At 47.3% G+C, this 14,444-nt stretch overlaps 2 protein-coding genes across 3 annotated transcripts; one reads left to right on the top strand and one right to left on the bottom strand.

Annotated features, from left to right (window-relative positions):
• The first annotated feature begins 207 nt into the window (after window positions 1-207).
• On the top strand, window positions 208-3,572 carry LOC127295296 (hexokinase-7). Its single transcript, XM_051325225.2, has 8 exons — window positions 208-785; window positions 1,565-1,715; window positions 1,817-1,996; window positions 2,135-2,209; window positions 2,324-2,479; window positions 2,576-2,674; window positions 2,771-2,901; window positions 3,010-3,572. The coding sequence occupies exons 1-8, from the start codon at window positions 598-600 to the stop codon at window positions 3,419-3,421; spliced, it is 1,392 nt and encodes a 463-aa protein (XP_051181185.1). The 5' UTR covers window positions 208-597; the 3' UTR covers window positions 3,422-3,572.
• A 2,041-nt stretch (window positions 3,573-5,613) lies between these two features.
• Window positions 5,614-9,311, bottom strand: LOC127295289 (proteasome subunit beta type-7-B). Of its 2 annotated transcripts, none has more exons than XM_051325209.2 (8): window positions 9,176-9,311; window positions 8,748-8,889; window positions 7,151-7,292; window positions 6,885-7,051; window positions 6,702-6,806; window positions 6,454-6,552; window positions 5,994-6,084; window positions 5,614-5,910 (listed from the first exon to the last, which is right to left on the bottom strand). In XM_051325209.2, exons 2-8 carry the CDS (start codon window positions 8,886-8,888, stop codon window positions 5,813-5,815), a joined length of 843 nt encoding a protein of 280 aa, XP_051181169.1. In that variant the 5' UTR covers window position 8,889; window positions 9,176-9,311; the 3' UTR covers window positions 5,614-5,812. The 2 variants fall into 2 exon arrangements, with proteins under 2 accessions (XP_051181169.1, XP_051181173.1); XM_051325213.2 differs by having other exon boundaries at window positions 8,748-8,892; window positions 9,189-9,249.
• Between the last annotated feature and the right edge of the window lie 5,133 nt (window positions 9,312-14,444).

Genomic DNA, 14,444 nt, shown 5'->3' with positions numbered 1-14,444 from the left:
AGATTTGATTTGTCGTTATCCAAAAAGGAAAAGACATGTTTTCCCACTACTTTATTGTTGACACGCCCTTTGACAAGTATTTACAGTACGGAGTACTAAATTTTGTCACGTCGATTGAAAAAAAAAAAAAAACCAAGCGCGAGTCAAAGTCATACGCTCCTTGTGAAGGCTGAAAACAGCGGCAGCACTCTTGGCGACGGCCGGTGGTGGTCGTCCGCAGCCTCCTGGAAACTCGAAAGAAACCAATAGGATAAGCTCGAGCCGGAGCAGGAGCCCTGTTTGAAGCCGACGCAGCCTCAACCCACATCCATATCCGACCCGACCCCCCCGCCTTTTATCGGTCGTTTTCTCTACCGGATCCACCAGCACTATAAATTCCAACCAGCTTCCCAGGATTGATTTGTGTTTGCCTCGTCTTCACGAACAAGAAGAAGAAAGGAAACCTTTCCGAGAGAAACACACAGAGAGATCCCGAGGTCAACACCCGAAGCCAAGATCCAAGAGTTGATCAGCGGCTTTCTTTTCGTGTTCCTAGCTGTCGATTGATCTTGGAGCGGAACCGCGCATTTTCGATTCCCCTGCTGGTTCGTCGGGATCATGGTGGCGGCGGTCGAGGCGGCGGCGGAGCAGGTGGTGGCGCAGCTCCGGGAGGACTGCGCGACGCCGGCGGCGCGGCTGGATGGCGTGGCCGCGGCGATGGAGGAGGAGATGAGGGCGGGGCTGCGCGAGGAGGGCGGCAGCAAGATCAAGATGATCGTCTCCTACGTCGACAACCTCCCCAACGGGTAAATCCTCCAGCTCACCTGATTCCGTTCCCGTATTCCTTTCCGGTAAATTTCTTGAAACAACTTATCTTGCTTCAATTTGTTTCCCCGTGGGGATTGTTATTATTAGCAGAAATAAGTCAATGAGTGATGTTTTTGCCTACTACTCCTACTAGAGTTTATTTATCTGGAGGTGTAGGATTCCTAGTTCCCTTCATTCAGGTTGGTTAAAAAAAGAGAACAACTTGGTTGGGTACTTGGGTTGGTAGCGAAGCTGGATTTGACGAATCGATGGTTGTGAGCGGTGCATGTGACACACAGGTTTTGTCCACTTGTATCGCCCGTACACGTTGTTTGTCCTCGTCAGCCCAACGTGTCTAGCTGCATGTGTCCGTGCCACTTGTGCGGCTGCACGTGTTTCTGCCCTCAGTCGTGCTCCATCGCTAACTTGGTTTCTAGAACTTTCAGCCTGAATATCAACTTCCATGTTTGCTTTTAGACAGAAAACTTCCCTGTTTGTTGGAATTATGAACTCGGTAATTTGAACACTTGTCAGGCTCAGTAATCTGAATATTGTTAACTGCTAGACACATCTTTGGCTCCCAAACGCTCAGTAATCTGAACATTGCTAGCTACTAAACAATTCTGAGGCTACTATTGTAATTGTGGTAGAATAACTTATTTATCTGATTTTTTGTGAATAGAACTGTAACTTATTCGTAGTGAAGTTACGTTCACGTTAATCCTCAAGTTTGTTTTTGCATAATCCGTGGACTTACATTCCGTGCTACTGAATCTAGGAGTGAAGAGGGGTTGTTCTACGCGCTGGACCTCGGAGGGACGAACTTCCGCGTCCTGCGAGTGCAGCTCGCCGGCAAGGACAAGCGCGTTGTCAAGCGCGATTCCAGGGAGGTCTCTATTCCTCCTCATCTCATGTCCGGCAGCGCCGCGGTGAGTAAACATGCCCACAGTTTTTGCGCGACGCCTTCCTTCTTAGGCTCTGATCTGATGATGTCATCGACGATGTTGTAATTCTGCCTCTGTCTCTCCAGGAGCTTTTTGGCTTCATCGCCTCCGCGGTAGCCAAGTACGTTGCCGATGAAGGGGTTAACAGAGCATTGGACGGCAAGCAGAGGGAGCTGGGGTTCACCTTCTCTTTCCCCGTCAGGCAGACGTCCATCACATCTGGCACGCTCATCAAGTGGACCAAGGCGTTTGCCGTAGATGACGCCGTAAGCACTTCCTGTTGATATAAATATTACTAATACTATATGGCTAAATGTAAAGCAAAAAATCCATCTGTCAACTACTAGTTTCTTGTCAGTGCTGCTCTTGAAAAATCATCTGAGTCTGTCTCTGATTTTTGGCAGGTTGGTGAAGATGTAGTAGCCGAATTGCAGATGGCCATGGAGAAGGAAGGCGTCGACATGCGTGTCGCTGCATTGGTTCGTTCTCTTCTCTTCTGAACAAATCTAATTAGTGTCTGCATTGTTCTCAAGTAAATAAAAAATGAATATTTTGCTGGTAGTACGGTCTGACATTACCTATTCATGGTTCAGATCAATGATACTGTCGGGACACTGGCTGCGGGAAGTTACAACGATGAAGATGCTGTAATCGGCGTGATATTAGGTACTGGCTCAAATGCCGCATATGTGGAAAAGGCAAGCGACATACCGAAGTTAGAAGGAGAATTACCAAAATCAGGAAAAATGGTAAGACTTCACCTCCAAATAACTACTTAGTTTGCAGTGAACGAAAACATTTATCTGCTTTCTGCAATCTTCCTCACTGTACTTTCTTCATTCCAGGTTATAAATACGGAATGGGGTAACTTCTCTTCGTCCTGCCTTCCGATTACAGAATATGATCAAGCATTAGATGAGGAGAGCCTAAACCCTGGCGAGCAGGCAAGTCTCTCCAGAAGACATGCATGATTCTCACTCATATTAACACTTTAGTTGCACCGTGTTCAACTAACAAGTAACGATGACTTTTATTCTCAGATCTTCGAGAAGTTAATTTCTGGATTGTATCTAGGCGAAATCGTGAGGAGGGTGCTTCTTAAGATTGCTACACAGTGTTCGATATTCGGCGATGTCAGCCGCACCAAGCTCACAACTCACTTCAATCTGAGGTACATTGCTAGCTACCAAATGTGTAATCGTTGGTTGTTTCAATTTGACATACAACTCCGATGCGATGTGTCCTGATCGAATCTCCTCTCTCCGTCTGTGACATTCAGGACTCCTGACATATCTGCAATGCACCACGATGAAACACCTGATCTGAGGATTGTGGCCGAAAAACTGGCTGGACACCTGAAGATCGCAAACACGACCTTGGAGACACGGAAGATGGTGGTCGAGATCTGCGACATCGTGACCCGCCGGTCTGCTAGGCTGGCTGCCGCAGGGATTGTGGGGATCATGAGGAAGATCGGAAGGGCCACCCCAGGCAACAACAGCAGGACGGTCATCGCAATCGATGGTGGGCTGTTTGAGCATTATGCCAAGTTCAGGCAGTGCCTGGAGAGCACTCTAGCCGAGCTGCTGGGGGAGGAGGCATCGAAGTCTGTGTCTGTCAAGCTCACGAAAGACGGGTCGGGGCTCGGAGCTGCCCTCATCGCGGCCGCTCACTCCCAGTACGCCAAGTGATCAGATTTTAGCTTCTGTCGGTGGCACTTGCTGTTGATGTTGTTTAAGTGTAGTGTACATTGCAAACAAGCCTGATAGTTCTGTGTGAAACGAATGTATCAGGGCTCTGTACCACACGAACGATCAATGAAAATGAGCTTTATATTTGTTATCGCGGCCTCCAGTTTCTATGCCGAAATGAATTATTATTGCTATTATGTATAGAAACGAAACTCTTTTTTTTTCTGGCTTCTGATAGAAGTACATTATTTTTTCTTGTTTCCTGAACAATCCGAAGTAAAGCCGGTAAAGAAAGACAGTGAACTTCAGAATTTTAAGGCTGTGTTATATGAGAATTTTAAGGCTGTGTTATAAATCCTATACGACCTGGGTCGCACCCTCCCAATGGCTGGACCCAGTCCTGTGTTTGACGTGTGGCAGAGCGAATCTCAAAGCAGCACTAAGTTCCTTATCCCGTTTTCTTCTCTAGGCTCTGGCGTCCCTCGCTCCTGCGGCCCTGCCTGATGGCGCCCTCGGGGGCCCTCACTTCACCGCCCCCCGCCTACTCCCAACCCCACCCCGGCGGCACCACTCGCTGCGCTGCTGAGTGCTGACCATCGGCGCTCAAGCCACGATTGCATTGTTAGCACAACTCGAACTGACCAAATCTGAGTTGTCGAGACAGATTCACCTAAGTAGGAGGATAATCCTGCAAATACCATAAGTTTTTATTCACGCGGTGTACATCAAATTCACCTATAGGAGAATAAATTTCAGCAAAGCCAATGGCACCCAGGACCCAACGAATCAAGCATCTGCGGCAGTCCAGATCACATGTGTTGATTTGAAGCAGCAGGTAACAACCACATCGTCGAGTAACTTGGCTTCAACCAGCGGGGCAAGCAGATGGGGAGGTCAGCCGGCGGTGCAGCGATCCCGGTGTCGAGAAGATTTTTCGTGGCTGGACGTCGGTGGTCAGCAACACAGCGAGTTGCGCCGGCGAGGATGCGGCGGCGCCGAGCAACAGGCAAGGCTCGGTACGCCAGAGAAGAGAAGGGAATTAGAAGTTCTGGCCATACTGCTTTTAGATTCGCTCTGCCAGATGTCGAACGCAGGACTGGTTCCAGCCATCGGGAGGGTGCGACCCAGGTCGTATAGGATTTATTTCCACGGTCCATGCCCTCTCAACGTATCATGTTTCATGTCCCTAATAACGTTTACCTTTGCAAGAGAACAAATGGTGAAAGTTCATTGCCGCTCCAAAACATGCATTCATCTTGTTTCTTTTCATGTTGCTCAATTTGGTCAGTTTCTTTGAGAATAGGAAACTGTTTTAGCATTTGGATGTGGTGCGCGGCCAAGGCAAAGGGGGGGATTTGATGTTTGCTTGAAATTAGAGGATTCACTGTTTTTAGTTTTCATCATGGAGCTATTAGTGGGGCTCCTTGATGTCTCATTATTCTTGAAGTATGGGTAGTTTGATGTGATGGTGTCTTTTTGTTCCAAAGAACTCGCAATCAAGGCCCATGTACAACATTACCTGATTTGCTAAAATGTGATGGAAAAGACGTACACATGCGTGTGTTCTGTTCTGTTCCTATTCGGTCGTCTACTCACAGAGATTATGGCCAGGCCATTGGAGGGCTCCAGGTCGCTGCTTATCCACGAGGAGACAAAAGGAGCAGGAAGTACCACCACTAGAGTCTCCTGTGCACCCGTGATCGCCACGGTGGACATTTGTTGCTGCAAAGTTTTTCAAAAGAGGCAGCATCAAATAACTGATGAAAGACCGCGCACACTCAAGATCTGATCATCTCTTGACCCACCACTTTCTGCATGTTCAGGCTTCGCAAAAATTAGCTCCGCCCCATGCAGGCACATCTTCATTCAGAACCTTGCTCAAGAGGCACTCAGTGAACCAGGTTTGTGTCCTTGCAACCTTTGTTAATCGGTGAACCAGGGCAGGGAGGGGCAAGTACTTTTATGTGAAATTAATATGCTCCAACAGCACATAGCTCCTGACATTCCATGTTATAACATATGACATCGACTGTCAATTTGACAAGGCCAGAGATTTAGCAAACCTAGTAAGGATCAGCAATTTCCCAGGATATTGTTTGACTGCTGAAATATGACTCTACATTCATATGCGAGACCATAAGCACAGACATCTACAGGAACTATTGATAAAGCACTGGGCATGGCACAAACACTGGCATCACAAACTAGTAAATCATCACAACTGAATCAAGCATCCGTGAACATAGAGACATCTTTAACATGAAGGTCTCCACTAAGTTCAGGGAGTACAACAAAATACACCCATTTTTTAGTTCTAGCATCTCTGCTGAGAAAAACAGAAATGGCATAAATTCAGAATATCACTGCTTATCCGATTGTAATCACATAAGATTATAAACCTTCTTCCATGATGACATCACCCTCAGCAACTACAGGCCCAGCCTCAGCAACTACAGGCCCTATCTGTCTGACCCTTGTGGACAGTACCTCTGCAAACAACAGATGGGATTACTAACTTGGTATCACTCGAGCATCGCTATATATATAGTCCATAACATCACAAGACACTTACCAGTATGCCCCGGGGTGAAGCTGAAACCCTTCGAGCTAACGTAGGTCCTTGGATTTGGTTCCTCGTGGTTTCTCAAGTACTCTGTTCCCCCCTGGTGTTGTTAACAACAAACTTGGTTAGTAAAAGGGAATAAAAACAACCTAATGCATTATACTACTTAATATCACAGAAAGAAAATCAGGCCTTATTTCTTAAGGTGATCTTAGATAATCACATGCAACTGTCTATCACCTGCTTAATGTCACACAAGTTGGCATCTTAAAATTTGCCCCCACACTGTGAATGGCAGCACAAACTGGCATAGATAATTAGGTTGAGCATTTGATTTACGAGTAGTACAAGTCAGCCATGTGCAACAAAGAATACAGATGCTTGGTAGTTAAAATGCCAAGATAGTTTGGAAAGACATTCTCTGAAAGTTAACATTTCGTCAAGTGTTTGGTAAACAGAACTAACATACCTGGGTTATTACACAAACATCCACATTGCTGCCACTACCCAAGTCATTGAAGATACCAGCACTGATAGCATCAGCTACAAGTTGTATTCCCTCCTCCCTCTAGAGAATAAAATGAATTCCGTTAGAACAGCATTGTTAATTTGATAGGAAAATAAAAACAAGCACTTTGATCTGCAAATGCTACTTAAGGCACCTGGCATGAAAATACACCATGGTCAAGTTCATGAACTATTGCATTTTTAACTTACAGTGAGGCCTTCTTTGTACTTCGATTCAAACACAGACATTGCGGCAAGGGATCCAGAACCCATCGTGGCAAAAGGAAGAGTATCTGTGGATCCATGCGGATAAACCTGGGAATGCAGAAGTTAGTAAATTGGCAGGAACTTCTCTTCCAGAAGATGATCAAACAAGCATGCTTAGTTACTCACAGTGTGTAGATGTGGTCCAGTTACATCTACTCCACCAAGAACCAGGGCAGCACTGACATGGCCTTGGTAGTTAAACAGGTGCGTCTTCAGTAGTGTAAGAGCGGTCACGACTCTTGACTCGCGACTAGTAGCATAGCGGTGAAGTTGTAGCTGGGAGCTCACCATATCTGGAGTATAAAGCACACATGATGTTTGTGTGATAGATGCAGAAACATATACAAACGAGGATTAATTTGGTTTCTTTCAGTCAATCAACCTATAGTTACCTGTCACAGCCTCCGTGTCAGCAGCAGTTCCAGCACCACAGCAGTATATGTTTGGTGCCATAAAATGAATCTTCTCGCAGTTCTTATCAGCAACTATAGGACCCTCAGTTGCCCTTGTGTCTGCCCCAAGAACAACTCCATCCTAGAGATGAAACATAGTTCATTAACACTTTATTATCAGGTAACTCTTAATGACAACAACCAAAAGGATGCCAGTTTGAGAACCCTATTGCACAACCTTCATCTATTATCAGTTGGTAAGAGCTAGTGTAAGGGACAGAACAGGGATTATTGGCACATTAACAGCAATACTAGTACTATATTATTATCAACAGACATGCTGTACTATTCCAAAACTCAGATGCATACTTACCGTCCACAGATAGCTAGATGTAGGTATGTGCTACAGCAGCAGGTTAAAAAGCAATCAAACTGAAGTAAACCACAGGCTTGCTAAATGTGTGCAGCAACCAAATGTTAACTGGTAATAAAACTGTACTCCTCCCAGAGTCTAGATTGCAAATTGCACCTACAAGTAAATTTTTTTTGACTACGTACGCCCGAAGGCATACGTTACTTGTATATATACGGTAAGGAAATACAAGCGAAAGCAGTACAAATACAAGTAAAAAGGAGAGGATACAGGCCAACCAGGTGGCACCACCTAACTACAGAGAAGAAACCAGAGACCTCCAGCCTCCATCTTCACCGCATCCGCCGTCGCCGCCCCGCATACGCCCGCCCACCGTCGCCGGAGAGAGAACAGCACACGGAGAGACAGCAACCCAGGAACTGAATAGGCCTCTAGCCCCGAGGCTTTGAAGAACCGCAATCGCCACCAGCTCCAGGAAGCTGGATCTTGACATGGAAAGCTCATCGGCGGGAGACTCGCTCCCAACCACCATCAGCTCCAGAACCGTGGCAACCGCCACGCCGCCGCAACCGTCCACCTTCTTCCCTGAACCAGCCGAGCTGCGAGATCCTCCCAACCTCCGCACACCTACCTCAGAAGCTCCGCGCCGTCGCTGGAGGAGACGACGCCGCGACGAACGAAGAGCTCGAGGACGGGAACTCCACCACGCACGCCCAGCATCGTCGCCACGCCGGCCGCGCGGGAGAACTTCCACAGATCCGCCGCCGCCGCGACGAACGGCGACGGGAGAGGGCCGGATCCGAGAAGACCAAAACACCGGACACGCCGACGCCGCCCCCCCGCAAACGCCGCCGCCGCCGGTACCGAACCCTACCCTATTTACACCCGAACGCACGGACCCCGGGGTTCCCCCACCCTTCCTCCGCCGCCGCAGCGGACAGAGAAGGGGAGGGGAACCCACGGCGGCGCCGGAGAGAACGGGGAGGAACGCGCGGTCGCCCTCTCAGTCGCCTCTCTCCTCTGTAGCACCAAAGGGAGAGGATAAGGTTGTGTGGGCGTTTGCTGTTTCCTACAAGTAAATTTTCATCACCATTACCGGTAGCTAACACATGGCATAACAGGTAGTACATCAAATTTGCAGACCTCAACCACGTTTCAGCGTGCACAGAACACATGCTAGGAGTACTGGCGTAGTAATAACAGGAAAAAAGAGCAGGTCCTGACCTTAAAGACGAGGCCGACGATGGTAGTCCCGGTCTTCAAGAAGCCGGGCATCTTGAGTCCGCTCTTCTCGAGCATGGCGTTCCTGCGGCAGAGGTCGAAGCTGAAGCCGCCCTTGGCGGGGAGTTCCATCGATCCGGCCATCCTGCAATCAGAAAACGGATCAAGATCGCGCCAACCGCGAATCGCCGCAGCACGCACCCCTCGGTTCCACACTCCCCCGACCTCGGTTCCTCACTGGTGCGGTCGTTCCTGATCTAGAGAGCGACGGACCGAAACGACGCAAACAGGGTAGAGAACTCGCGGCGGAAACCCTAGAAACCCTTCCCGGCGGAGATCTGTATTGGGCGAGTGCCGGGAGAAGAAATCGCGCAGAGCAATGGGGGATCGGGTGGCGGCGGAAGGAGGCGGATTCGAGGACGGCGCCGTACCTGAAGTCGGATCGTGAGCGAGTCGGAGACGAGGATGGGGAGGAGAGCTAGCTTCGTGTTCTTCTGCTTCTCTCTCTCTCTTCTTTTCTCGAAATTTTTTCGGCGAGTTGGATTGGGGGAGAAGAAAGGAACGGACGGCGGCGCCAAATATCGTGCTGGGCTCTAGATGCAGAAGAGACAAGACTCCGTTGAGCAGTCAGATTGGGGGAGCTTCTATTTACCGCGTTGAGCAGCAATTTCTGGGGAGTACGTGTACCTCATGGTAGCGGGCTTGGCCCATATACAGGTTGGAGACTGCCTTTTCTTTTTGTCCCTACTCAGTTTCATTTCTTTCTGAGTTTTTTTTATTAGGGAAACGTGTGCTTTATTGATACTTAATCAAAATGTCATTACAAAGAGCTTTTTTTTTTGCGAAACACAGTACAATCAAAGACGCTCATACATACGCGTACACACTCACCCCTATGAACGCACACACGCACACCCTACCCCTATGAGCACCTCCAAGAGACTGCGTTGAATAACTGATCCGGCGAGTCCTCAGATTGACGAAGTCACCACAGGCGCCTCGCTGTCGACGGGAACGTCGCCTCCCACTGAAGAATATTCCGCCTTTATGAGACACCAAAGTGTCAAATCTGGGATTTGAACTCTGGTGGGCTGGGGGTGCCACTGCCCTCCTAACCATCCAACCACGGGTTGGTTCTCTTACAAAGAGCCTCTCGAATACTATCCGGGGAGACACCACGCCACACAGAATTAACAGAAGAAACACACCCTCTAGCTAATTGATGAGCAGCAACGTTGAGCACACGTGACACATGCTGAAATTCACAAGAAGAAAAACTCTTGGAGTAGAATTTGATGTCTTCAACCACCGATCATGTTGGGGAGCGATCAGTCACTGAAGAATTTATGCGTTGTATCGCTGATAAGCAGTCTGATGCGAGAATGATATCCGAGAAACCTTCCTCCCGAGCGAAGACAATAACACGACGGATGGCCAGCGCCTCCGCCATTTCTAGCATTGTAACATTGTCAGAGCGCTCACCACAAGCGGCAAGACAGAGACCCATGTGATCACGAATGACAATACCAGCCCCCATTTTCTTGGAAGAGGTGAAGATAGCAGCATCAACGTTCACCAAAACCTTGCCCTCCGGCGACGGAATCCATTTAGCAACAGAAGAGGATTCACGACTGTGGTTGGCTTGCGGTTTATACAGATGAACAAGAATCATATCAATATAAGCATTCACCTTTGTAGCAACTTACTTGGGGTGCATCAGGACGCCTTCCTCTCGAGCCTTGTTGCGAGCATCCCAAATATGCCAAAGGTGTGACAATAACAGTAGTGATCTGAACATCAGAGGAACGATTCAAAAAATCGAGCACCCAGGTCCTTGGTGAAAGGAACGTGCGTCTCTTGATATGAACCTCATTCTCCGATTTAACATCGTGCCACACTTCTCTGGCAAATTGGCAGAATAACAAAGCATGTTCAACGGTCTCATGCTGGTTGCAGAATGGACAAGTTGTTGATGTCGGGATATGCTGTTTTTGAAGCTGGCGGCCGCACGGTAGACAATCATGTGCAAACCTCCACAGTGTGATGGTCATCTTCCCCGGTGCTTTGTTAGACCACATCTTCTTCCACAACTTGGAATCTGAGCTGTCCAAAGTTGCTGAAGCTGAACCGCGTCCTTTGGAGCTCCGATCAATCGCAAAGCGATTCTCTCTAGCTAGATGATATGCTGATCATACTATATATTGGCCAAACCGAGAATGAGGCCAGGCCACATAGTCATCGCCACCATGGCGGCTAATAGGAACTTGTAGAATCTGATCAGCAACGGCCTCACCAAAAATGGTGCGAACAATATCCACGGTTCCATGTCCGAGAATCCCCTAACATCAGTGAGTCAACTGTCATATCCGGGGGTATTGGAACCAGAGGGCGTAGCATATACGGTTTGACATCAGGGATCCATTGGTCGCTCAGAATTCGCGTCTTCGTCCCATCACCAATTCCCCACCGTGCTCCTTTCTTAACCAATTGCATGCCAAACTGAATACTGCGCCACGTATACGAGGAGGATCGTGGTTGTGGCGCCTCCCAGAAGTCACAGTGTGGAAAATAACGTGCTTTGAGCACTCTAGCACAAAGGGAGTTAGGTTCAGTTATCAACCGCCAACACTGACGGCCAAGCATAGCTTGATTAAACAAGGCAAAGTCACGAAAACCCAAACCTCCCAGGGCTTTCTGAGTTGTTTCAGTTGTATTAGAGTAACAAATATATCACAAGTTTTAAAACAACTACTCCCTTCGATCCATATTATTTGATGCTAAAATAAATATATTTACAACTAAAATGTATCTAGATACATTAATATTAGCAACAAGGTAATATGAATCGGAGTCATAAAAGTTTATGGACGTTTATAGGGAGTGTCCACGCGTTAGATGGGCATCCTCTACACACATGGCCACCACCGCCGCCCTCCCTAGATCCTCTACTCTCCACTCGCGGCCGCCTCCTTCCTTATCACGTGGGAGACACCACCATAATCCGTCACCGCCGCCGATTTTGGCTCCGCTCCATCCGTGTGCGACGATGTCGGCCTCCTCACATGTGCCACCTTTCTCTTTGTCTCCGTGGCGACCGCACCTCGGTCGGGACCAACAGGTGAAGTACCATCCCCGGTGCATGAGGTGAAGCAACATCACCTGGGTGGAAATTGGGGGAGGGGGACGCGATGGGGCTGGGTTGGTTATGTCATGAACAATGGTTGATAAGACTGTCTTATCTTAATCCCGCCACGTAATCTACGTATAGCAAGAAAACTTGATGTACAACAGGTTATTTTTTAGTCGTATCTATAGTAATGAGACATCCCAAAATATGTGGCGAGAGAGATTGCTGCTAAGAGATGATTTCTTAACTAAGAGAAGACAAACCTCATTTTATATTTATGTTCCCTCCACATCATCAATTATCATAGGTGGTAATGCTAAGATTGTACATGCCCTTAGCACCAGTGTACAGGAGGCAAACAGTGGCGAAATCGGCAGTGAGGGTGTTGGCAGGAGGATAGACAGAGAACTCAGGAGGATTGAGAGAGAATTCACGAGAAGGATGAAGATAGATGTGGGTTCTACATGCAAGAAATTTTGTATTTGCGCAATATTGCCAATTTGTTTCTTAAAATCACCATCATAGTTTCTCAAAAAATCTTATTGTTGTCTTGCAATATGTAGTTGTAATTTCACCGCCAAAATGTAGTTAGAATCTTCACAACAACGGTAGGCAACAAAACCAATTATAAGAAACTTCAGAACAATATACAACTTCAGAGCAATAATATGCAACTTCATACTATAGCATTAGGCAACTTTAAAAACATTGATAGGCAACTTCACAACACCAATATGCAACTTAACAATAACAGTAAGCAACTCCACAACACCTAAAGGCAACTCGTCACCGACGAGGACCACATATAGAGCCTGAGGTACCACCACATATAACATCCATTGCCTCCCTCCATGGTCCCTTTATTTGGCGGTTCTGGAGTCGATGTTATACAAAATTGTTCGTAGGTCAGGTAAGTCCCCGCTTGCCCACGCCGGCCTAGTTAGCCTCTCGCAACTTTTTTGTACTAGTTGCTTTCTATGGTTAGTAAGTTAGCTACAATACTTTTCGGGGTTGTAGCCAACTAAAAAATAGCGGGTAGGCAACTTCACAATAACTCTAGGCAACTTCTTAACAATAGTAGGCAACTTCTTAAAAACTAGGAATCAACTTAGCAACTTCATGGGAAGTGAAAGTTCAGAGATGGTAAACCTAGAGGGGGTGAATAGGTTTCTACAAATTTTAATTCTTTCTTTGTAATATTAGGCTTTGCGGAATATAACGATGAGCCTAATGCAAACTAGGTGAAGCAACCTATATGAGGATACAAGTAACTCAAGCACGAAGGCTCTCACATGCAGTTATATCACAAGTAAGGAGTTCGGTTAGCGATAACTGATAGCACGCGGAGACTATTGTTTATTCCCGTGTTCCCTTCCTTTGCAAGAAGGTACGTCACGTTTGGAGGGGTGGAGGTCCCACGAAGGATTCCCCACGCCACGAAGGCTCACCCTATTCTGTGGAGCCTATTGATGCGTGTGGTTGACACGTCCGTTGGGAACCCCAAGAGGAAGGTGTGATGCGCACAGCGGCAAGTTTCCCTCAGTAAGAAACCAAGGTTTAATCGAACCAGTAGGAGTCAAGAAGCACGTTGAAGGTTGATGGCGGCGGGATGTAGTGCGGCGCAACACCAGAGATTCCGGCGCCAACGTGGAACCTGCACAACACAACCAAAGTACTTTGCCCCAACGAAACAGTGAGGTTGTCAATCTCACCGGCTTGCTGTAACAAAGGATTAACCGTATTGTGTGAAAGATGATTGTTTGCAAAACGATAGAACAAGTATTGCGATGGGTGTATTTCAGTATAGAGAATTGGACCGGGGTCCACAGTTCACTAGAGGTGTCTCTCCCATAAGATAAACAGCATGTTGGGTGAACAAATTACAGTTAGGCAATTGACAAATAAAGAAGGCATGACCATGCACATACATATCATGATGAGTATAGTGAGATTTAATTGGGCATTACGACAAAGTACATAGACCGCCATCCAGCATGCATCTATGCCTAAAAAGTCCACCTTCAGGTTATCATCCGAACCCCCTCCAGTATTAAGTTGCTAACAACAGACAATTGCATTAAGTATTGCGCGTAATGTAACTAGTAACTACATCCTTGAACATAGCACTAATGTTTTATCCCTAGTGGCAACAGCACATCCACAACCTTAGAACTTTCTGTCACTGTCCCAGATATCAATGGAGGCATGAACCCACTATCGAGCATAAATACTCCCTCTTGGAGTTACAAGCATCTACTTGGCCAGAGCATCTACTAGTAATGGAGAGCATGCAAGATCATAAACAACACATAGACATAACTTTGATAATCAACATAACAAGTATTCTCTATTCATCGGATCCCAACAAACGCAACATATAGAATTACAGATAGATGATCTTGATCATGTTAGGCAGCTCACAAGATCCGACAATGAAGCACAATGGGGAGAAGACAACCATCTAGCTACTGCTATGGACCCATAGTCCAGTGGTAGACTACTCACACATCACTCCGGAGGCGACCATGGCGGCGTAGAGTCCTCCGGGAGATGATTTCCTTCTCCGGCAGGGT

The sequence above is a fragment of the Lolium perenne genome, chromosome 1, assembly GCF_019359855.2.
Source record: "Lolium perenne isolate Kyuss_39 chromosome 1, Kyuss_2.0, whole genome shotgun sequence".
Classification (NCBI taxonomy): domain Eukaryota; kingdom Viridiplantae; phylum Streptophyta; class Magnoliopsida; order Poales; family Poaceae; genus Lolium; species Lolium perenne.
The sequence above is the reverse complement of the archived record's forward strand: the minus strand, read 5'-3'. Positions and strand labels throughout refer to the sequence as shown.